At 35.4% G+C, this 9,532-nt stretch overlaps 1 protein-coding gene across 1 annotated transcript; it reads left to right on the top strand.

The window, feature by feature from the left end:
* Nucleotides 1–754: 754 nt before the first annotated feature.
* LOC118038815 (MLO-like protein 4) lies at nt 755–9,262 on the top strand. Its single transcript, XM_035045252.2, has 15 exons — nt 755–1,309; nt 1,684–1,741; nt 2,100–2,326; nt 2,415–2,531; nt 3,102–3,162; nt 4,198–4,289; nt 4,876–4,950; nt 5,582–5,667; nt 6,408–6,457; nt 6,556–6,596; nt 6,687–6,857; nt 6,950–6,985; nt 7,352–7,419; nt 8,404–8,464; nt 8,558–9,262. The coding sequence occupies exons 1-15, from the start codon at nt 1,175–1,177 to the stop codon at nt 8,996–8,998; spliced, it is 1,719 nt and encodes a 572-aa protein (XP_034901143.1). The 5' UTR covers nt 755–1,174; the 3' UTR covers nt 8,999–9,262.
* Nucleotides 9,263–9,532: the final 270 nt, after the last annotated feature.

The raw sequence follows: 9,532 nt of genomic DNA, 5'->3' as shown, positions 1-9,532 counted from the left end.
TTATTAATTATCACTCTTTTCATATAAGTCATGATCATGATCATGAGTAACTTGTGATCTCAAAAAAGTCAACAAAACTTTTAGTTGGTCATGTGCGCCAAACTATACTTGCCTGCCGCCTGGTTGTAGTCATTTTTTTTTTTTAGTTTCTTACTTTTTAGAAAATTATAAGCTTCCTCACTCAAATTAAAAATTGTTTTATTCATTATCAGCCTTCTCACATGAATTATTTACCATCTATCTTTTTAATTTTGTGTTAGCAATGGGATAATCTTCTAATATCAAAATTAAAAACTTCTCTTAAATTTTTATTTTTTTTTAATTGTTGTAGATGTCTTGAATAAATTTATATATATTTCAACTAATTTTATAAATTTTAAAATTAATAAATATAGAAGTTTCTGATATTTATAGAGCTTAAATTGATAGTCTTTAAAAAAACAAATCTAAATTTTAATCAGTTAAGTTATATTTAGTTAAAATTATCTATTTTTAACAAGAAAAAAAAATAAAGATATAATAGTCTTAATAACTAAAAATAAGTTTTGATAATCATATAATTATTAAACTCACCTAACCCTTTTCCGGGTTACCTCCTAGGGTGACAACCATAGGTAAGGGAGCACATCATGCCAAGCTTTGGTTTAATGGAGCTCATGTGTCTTCCACAGTTCCACTATAGGAATAGAGACCGTTAGATCTTCAAAACTTCAAAACTCTCAACTTTCAAGAGGCAAATAGAGAGAGAGAGAGAGAGAGAGAGAGAGAGAGAGAGCTCACTTCCTCCATGTGGGAAGGTTGCATTATGTCGCATGCAGCGATTCCCATGCAAAGAAAGAAAGAAATGTCCTAACAGGACAAAAAAATATATCTATATTAAACTAAGTACTAAATAAAACCTTTTATATATATATATATATAGATAGATTTTCCCGGATTCCATAGATTTCCATGATTCCGTCTGCATGTTCGTCGATCATGGCTTTCCTTTCCTTTTCTTTCTGTTTGAAAAAACTTAAAAAAAGTTCACTTTCAACTACATTATTTCTGTAGACTGTACTGCTCCTCATTTCCTGGATCACCGCTTTCCTCTTGCTAGCTACCTCCACTTGATGAAGCTGTCATTTAGTTTTTCCAAGAAAGTAAAGTTAACTTGGGTTGTTTAGATAAAGTGATGGGGGAGGAGGACGTGGTGATATGGCAAGGGAGATCTCTGGTGGAGACTCCCACTTATTCTGTAGCTACGGTTATTACAGTCTTGGTTTTTGTTTGCTTTCTCTTTCAACGCTCCATCTACAGATTTGGAAAGGTAAGTCATGTCCTCCTTCTATCTCTATATGCCTTCTAAATGGTTTCTTATAGTAATGTAAAGGGTTCTTTTTTTCTTTTCTTTTTTTTTTTTTTTTTTTTTGGGGGGGGGGATTTTGGTTTGTTCAAACAAGATAGCTATAGCTAGTGTGCTTAAAGACAGCAGTCACAGCACAGCAGCAACTTTTGGGGCCTATAGTGCTTAGTATTTGGATTAGTTGAGTCTTTAAGGTTGAAGAGAGCAACAGTTTTGCTAAATGTCCTGTTTGGTTGCTGAGAAAATGTGGGGAATTAAAGGTTTGAGGAAATCTTCATTTTGGATTTTCCAATTTTGTGAAGGTTTGTCTGATTTTTATGTTTTGCTTTTGTACACAGTGGTTGGAGAAAACGAGGAGGAAGGCTCTGTTTGTTTCTTTAGAGAAGATTAAGGAAGGTGTGTGTATACTATTTACTTCATTAATAGCAGCTGCAAGTTTGTTCAGAAAAAGAAAAGGAAAGGAGAAATTAAGGCATGATTATGCTTGTTGATCAATGATTGAGAGAATGCTATACACAGGGTTCATGTGTTAATATCCTTAATTGATTTTATGTATATATGCTTTTGAGGGTTGAGGCATTTTCGAATCCATGTGGGTGGGTTGTGTCCTGTCTAGCTGGTTTTGTTTCGTGTTTGCCTTTCTCTCCTTGTTCATTGCTGTGTTTTGAGAGTTAGAACTGAAGAGGTGGTGGTTTTCAGTTTCTGGTTTTGATACGCCTTTTGTTTTGCTACTTGTCCGATTTCTTCCTGTCAGAGCTGATGCTGCTTGGGCTTATATCTCTGCTCTTGGCACAATGTGCGCGGTGGATATCTGAGATCTGCGTGAATTCATCTCTTTTCAGTAGTAAATTCTATCTTTGTTCTGAGGAGGATTATGGCATCACTCAGAAAGTCTTGTTTGAAAATCCATCCCCTTTCCTGAATGAGAGCCATACTCCACCCAAAAGAGTAACTACTCAAATATCTCACCAATGTGGTGAGGTAAATTTGCTTTTCTTTGTCTTTTGAATTTTATTAGGTGTGGTGATAGGGAACAAGCCATGGTAAGTTGTAGTTTTCTCGATTGCAGGGTCGTGAACCATTCGTCTCGCTAGAGGGTCTTGAGCAGCTCCACCGATTCTTATTTGTTCTCGGCATCACTCATGTCCTGTACAGTTGCTTGACAGTTGGTCTGGCTATGAGCAAGGTACTATTATCACCTTATTGATTATTTTATCTCTAGGTTTAAAATGGAGCTTCTAATGTATGCTATATATTGTAAATACTTTGATTCTCAACATCACCAATACTTTATGCCTGCAAAGTTTCATTCTTTAGTTAAGAAATTAAAAATCCAAGTTGCTCCAACTCCAAGAAGCATCATGAAGTCATTTCCAAGAAATATTATTGTTAGGAATTGGAATTACCTAGACTTTAAATTATCTGTTGTTTGTTTTTCCCCTAGATATCATACTGTATCATGTTAGCGGCTTGTGGGGAATCTTTCTTCCAAAGAGGTTAAGTGAACATGGGAAAACAAGTGACCTCTGTATGGTCTTCATCTATTTAGAGAGGACATAATAGACCTACCATCACAACAGTCAAGAGAAAATTCAACCCGTAACAAAACTGAATAGAGGAGGTGAATCCATGCATGCAGACAATCAAACTAGTAGGGATTGCAGACTTAGCTTGTATGTTGTCTTTTCATGCAGTTTGTAGGCCCTCCTTAAACACTGCCGGGGCTTATTATTCTTCTTATTGCATGTCTTCCTAGATTTACAGTTGGAGGAAATGGGAAAACCAGACGAACTTAGTGGCTGATGGGAATTTACAAGGTAAGCAAATTGGTTAACTAGTTTAATGAAGGCTCCTAGTGACATCTTACACCACGAAAACTTCTCTCCTGTCATGTCTTTTTCATTTGTTTAATGATGGATAGCCATTTGATACACGCTTCCCTGTTTTCTTCTAGTAGACACCATACAAAACCAGTTGATTTCAGTTATGAGGCCATCTGATACATTATGTGCATCCACATTCCTAATTTAAAGTTAATTGATGATCCGCTTTCTACTCCACCTAATCTAATCTTTTTTATGGCTATTCCTATTTCACAAGGATTTTGGCATCAGGCTAATTGATTGTGGAAATGGATTCTAGTTTGAGACCATGAGATACAACAGTATGCACAACTAATCTTCCATTCAAAGGGAAATCGATCCACATTTTACCACATCAACTAATCTCCTTATAGTTATATCACAGGAACATTAACATATGGTAATCAGTTTTGCCAATTTACTTGAGGTGACGACCTTCCGAGCTCCAGTTCAGAATAGATGGACTAATAGGTCTACATTCTGGTACCAGTGATTGCATTTAGAGGCAAAGAAGAAAGCCTCGCAAGCTGTCTTGTAAATGGCTTATTGCACATCTATAGTTAAGTTAGTACCACATTATGGTCTTACGTTCTTATATGAATTGAAAAAAAAAGGACTGAGTTTAATAACAAGAGTTGGATTGTGCAGATATCATGGACCAAACATAGACATTAATGTAGGAATGCTACATCCTGTTAATCTTATGTGTGAAAGTTCCTTTCAATTGTAAGATATCAATCGTATGGCAGTCAACACAAGAAATCTGCCTATTATACAAAATGGTCTGTGTTACGTGCTAATGGCTGCAGGAAGTGTGTGTAGACTTCTTACTGCAGAACCTTTACTTTTTGTTTACTGTTTTTATGCTATTGTTCCTTTCCCCCCACTGTCTAATAAAAATTTCACTTCGATAATATATTTATCCATTTGGTATTATGTGGCATCCAAAATCTCACCGTGTTATCTTTCTCTCACTATTATTTTATATAGCAAAGAAAAACAAGGTGATGAGGCGGCAATCCACCTTTGTTTTCCACCACACATCTCATCCATGGAGCAGGAGTCGAGTTCTCATTTGGATGGTAATTTCCTTGCTTTCTATGTGTGTGGCTCTTTGTAAAGTTGTGATGTTTTTCCTTGTTTTTGGCAATTTTTTCTGGTGCATATATTGGTGGCATCTAGCATTTACTTTAAAACATGTTATGTGAACTAATTATGCAATTGAGCAGTCCTATGAATCAATATCTGGTGCGAAAATGTTACCTACACCAAACCCACAATTAATACTGTTCAACATTTTTGTGTAAGCTTACTAGAACAATGCTCCAGATATTCTTCTGATGATTTTGGTTGTCTGGCAATCGAATGATTCTGAGACTTTTGTCGGAATCGGTATTATAACACTTACTGAATATATGATGTCTAATGGCCATACCATTTCCAAAGAAACAGCGCACAGGAAGACCAGTGTATCTTCCACCCATCCTACTTTGGATGACGATCAATTTTGACTTTTGTAGAACAGGGTTGAACTTTGAGTATTTCCTTATTGTCTTTCCTGCTATATTATTTTTTCCTTCATTTTTTTTTCTCCCTATGCCCCTTTATTGCCTCATCTGGGAGGGATTCTGACTGTGTTTTACTTGTGAAAATGGTGTGCTTGTGCAGCTTTGCTTCTTTCGACAATTTAAGAGCTCTATAAAGAAATCAGATTACTTGGCACTACGATTGGGTTTCATCACTGTGCGTGTCTAATTTTTCTTGATGTGTTACTTGATTATCTGTTGTCTCTATTTGGCTTTTTCCATCATAGTCACCATACATATTCTAACTTTTATCATTTCCAAGTCGATCTTGTGAATTCCCTTTGAAATTCTCCTTTGTAACATCTGATCCTCATGAAGGAATCTTCAGCGTGTGTACTCCATGCACTTTAAATGGAACTAGTGACTTAATTGTGATTCTATTTTGACAGACTACTGGCACCCAGCTATTTAATATTTGAAAATAAGATATATTCTTGTTTCATGGAAAAATAGTATGAGATCCAGAATCGCATCCGAAGAATATGGAAGATTTTCAGCAGATTACAGTTGAACTGGATAATTTTTTGTAGATGAAAATCATCAAGTTTAGTTTCGTGCATTCAAACTCTACCATGCTAGCAGTTCAATATTATTCTATTTGTGAAGCCTTGTTTAAAAATGCTTCATTGCTAACTGGTAGATCTTAATTCATTTAGGATATGAAAAGAATCAGATCATTATGTTGATTAGCTCTTTGGTCATGTACTTATCCTCCTTTTGTTGTTTCTTTTCATTAACTTTGTGCTGAAGACATGTTGCATGTTGTTATCACGTTTTCAACTCTGCAGAAGCACAAACTGCCAATTTCTTATGACTTCCACAAATATATGGTCCGCAGCATGGAAGACGAGTTTCATGGCATCTTGGGGATCAGGTATGTACTCATTTGAATGAATTTTAATTCTTCCACCAATTTCCTCTGATCAAAAAAACTACTAGCTCTTTGCAGTCATTTTCCATTTTGGATCACATACCTGCAGTGTCCCTACAGATTATATTCCAGTCAGACATGGTTCAGCCTTGTCTGCTGAAGAGCCAGGCGGAAAATAAGAAACATTTTCTATCTTTAAAAAAATCTCATATGGGCTAGGCGATGCTTGTCAATTTTCATATATAAAAGAAAGAAACAGGCCTAATAAAATGGGGATGGGGGCTTTGAGAAATTATGGGGAAAACCACCTTTATCTTTCTTGAGCAGGCCAAAATAAAGGATATATGCATGCATTTTACCATCTGGAACATTAAGACTTCAAAATGGATCTGGTTCCTAATTTCATCGAGGAAGGTGAAGTATAGATTTCATTTTGGATGATTGAAGTTGAACATGTGCAAACATGTACTTAATTATGAGATTGCATACTTTTACATCGGACGGACATCAGAAATGAAATCCTCATTCTGTGATATAATTATTATAGAACAGTAACCATTACAACCTTTGAAGTTTAAATACCTGTAATTTACCATGTTTTGGAGTTAGAAGATGAGGCTTAATGAATGCAAATATTTCAAGGAAATGAACATTGTTATATTGAAGGATGTAAATGTAAAATTTCCCTGAAGTGAAGAAACAGTATAATGAATTGAACTGAATCATTTTCCTAAATTTTGTAGCTGGCCACTTTGGGGATATGCAATAATTTGTATCTTCGTCAATATCCATGGTAACTTGTCATTTCTTTTTCTAGCATGTAAAAAGGATATCTCTTTGGTATATTCTACCATTTTCTTTCTGAAAGGTTAAATTCTTTAAATGTTCCAGGTTTAAATATTTACTTTTGGCTTTCCTTCATTCCTGCTATTGTAAGTATACATATTCTTTCTGTCACTTTATCTAAATAGTACCGGTTGCTGCATGATATTTTTCTAACATGTATGTTTCACATATCAAAGCTTGTGATGTTGGTTGGAACAAAACTTCAGCATGTTGTTTCGACCTTAGCACTTGAGATAGGGGAACAAACAGGTCCATCCATTGGGAATCAAGTAAAGCCTCGAGATGGTCTTTTTTGGTTTGGTAAACCGGACATATCGTTGAGGTTGATACAATTTATCATATTTCAGGTGATGATATTGATTTATATCCTGTGTCAGATATATTGATCTCTCTGTGTTTCATACAATTCTTCTCATTTGTTTTCTTTCCCTGCATGCAGAATGCTTTTGAGATGGCAACCTTTATCTGGTCCTTGGTAGGTTTGAGCCCTTTTCTCATTCTTTCTGTGGGCTTCTGTATTTCTAGTGTCTAGGGGTTAGAAAAATTATCGTCTATATGTTCATGAGAATCGGGATGGTTCGCATTGTAACTAAGGCTTTAGATGTTAGAGAGAAACTGGTTCTTGAAACATGGTATAGCTTATTCAACTTCTGAAAAGGAACTCGTGGATAAGTGGTGCTTGTTTCTTGTTACATCTCAAATGTCTCTAACTGTCCATTTATTAAATAGCATCAGGCTTTGAAAAGCAAAAGTCGATAGGTCCTTTTTTTCTTCTTCGAGGAGAATGAACTCTCGTATTATCTATTCTTAATTATGAGTTTTCTAATTTCTTTGTGTTTAGTGGGGATTCAAGAAAAGATCGTGCTTCATGAAAAACCATTCCATGGTAATCGTTCGGTTAGCTTCTGGGTATGTTCCCTTCCTAATTTTAAACCTACCTTGCAGATTTTCTTCAAGTTCTTCCACTAGCACTGCCAATACATAAGGTTCCTGTCTTTGCTAAGTTATATAATGATCTGGTTATTTGATCTCCTTGTATTAGTCCTCCACAAACATAAAGACACCACAGATTCAGTAACAATATATCTCCTTGTTTCTTCAAGTTGTTTATTCAGAATATTAATTTGGATGTCAGAACCGGTTTTCAGCCATGCACATGTAAGATAATCTCATATTAACTTCCTTAAGAATATCAGGAAAAAATATATATATGCTATGTGGTGCGAAAATGTATCCAATCAGTGTAAGATGAAATCCCTTGTCAGTTGCACATTAGAAAATCTAGAAACTTGGGCTTTTTGTCGTCAAAGTTTCCTTCCATACACCAGAGGTTATCATGCATGCAAGGCCAGCGAAAATCCTTGTTGTTCACCACCCAATAGCTAAGACAGCAATGAAGATAATCCTCGGTGTTGTCTGTCTAACATGCTTCTTCAAGCAATTTGGCAACTTAGGCCACAGTAGCTTCAGAAAATCTTGTTGCAGTTTCTATTGACTCTGAGCTGCAGACAAGAGATAATCTTTTGAAGAGAGAACAGTTCCATGATGTACTTTTCCCTCTCACAGGGGGGTGAGCAATTACAGGCTGATATAAAGTTTCTCATTTGATGTCTTTCTTTTTTCTTCTTAACTCTCATGTCGTAACTTTTGTTTTCTGTACATGGTGATGCCACAAGCATCCAACCAATGTTCATGTGCATCTAACCTGATTAATTAGCACTTTTTTTTCCCCTGAAAATCCAACAAAAAAGAAAAAGTTTTTGTAATTTTGATTTTGAGAGTGTTAGTAGTAAGAAAAGGTTGCTGGCATTGCCCAATTGCTTTCGAGAATTTGTACCGTTGCCAGTTAATAATCTTTGGATTTCAGTGACCATCTTATATTTGTAAATGCAGGGTTCTAGTTCAGATCTGGTGTAGCTACAGCACAGTGCCCTTGAATGTCATTATTACACAGGTTTGTGCAATTTCTTTTCAATGTTAGATATGCCAAGAAATCTTTTCACATTCCATTCAGAAGAGGGTTCATTGAACCTTTTTCACCATTCAGATGGGATCACGGTTTAGGAAGGCATTGGTTGCTGAGAGTGTTAGAGATTCTCTGCACAGCTGGTGCAAGAGGGTGAAGGAGAGGTCTAAACGCGACTCAGCAGCACTCTCAGTTGCTACAAGATCAGTATGTTCACTAGATACAACGATTGACGAGCAGGATGAAATCACGGTGGCATCCGGGACTCTATCGCGGTCCTCTTCCCTGTGTTCTTTGAATGAGGTAACTGTAGCCCCACCTCATGAACAAGAAGAGGCAGAAGAAGATGCTGAGACCTCAAATCCACACCAGGATCATCACCAACTTTCACTGCGGATAGAAGAGTACTTGAATGATACTACATCGCAGCCTCCACCGGTTATCGATGAAGAGGATGATGATTTGGGCGATGAAGAGGGATCAAGAGCAGAGACTCTTATAGAATTATTTCAAAGGACTTGATTATTTTCTAGACAGCTTTGTTCATGGAAGCTTCAGCGTCCAAAATTATGTTACTATTCGTTTAGGAGGCTGACAAACGTTTCCTTGTACTGCCAAAACATAGAGGAGTTTTTATGTAGTCACTAACTGGTTTTTTTCTCCCACGCGAGGTGCAATTTTTTGAATGTGTTTTTTTTTTACGAAAACATATTTTTTATTATTAGTAGTATTGTTTTTTAAATAAAAGTTAAAGGTAATCAAAATAAATGTTCGTGTGATTCTTTTTATTTTGTATCACTTTAGTTAAAACTTCCTTTCTTTATTTTGATAAAAACATGGTTTTCTTTATAAAAAAAATATTATTTTTTTAATAAAAAAAACTATAGAATCTAAAGCAAATTTCATTCATAAAATATAAACATTCATGAGAAAAAAATAGTTAATTTGAAAACATAATCTATAATAAAAATAAAAAAAGTTATTTTATTTTTATTAAATATCCATGAGCATATTGTTTTTAAATTTCTTTTTATATTAGGTTCATAAATAATTAAC

The sequence above is a fragment of the Populus alba genome, chromosome 4 (assembly GCF_005239225.2).
Source record: "Populus alba chromosome 4, ASM523922v2, whole genome shotgun sequence".
Lineage (NCBI taxonomy): Eukaryota > Viridiplantae > Streptophyta > Magnoliopsida > Malpighiales > Salicaceae > Populus > Populus alba.
This window is presented reverse-complemented; position numbering and strand designations above follow the sequence as displayed.

What these genes read in the sequence shown, in the direction of transcription:
- LOC118038815 (XM_035045252.2), top strand. Translation starts at nt 1,175, where the DNA reads ATGGGGGAGGAGGACGTGGTGATATGGCAAGGGAGATCTCTGGTGGAG. An exon ending in CATGGCATCTTGGGGATCAG is followed by an intron (nt 5,668 to 6,407) that starts GTATGTACTCAT and finishes TAAATTTTGTAG; the next exon opens with CTGGCCACTTTGGGGATATG. An exon ending in ATCGTTCGGTTAGCTTCTGG is followed by an intron (nt 7,420 to 8,403) that starts GTATGTTCCCTT and finishes TTGTAAATGCAG; the next exon opens with GGTTCTAGTTCAGATCTGGT.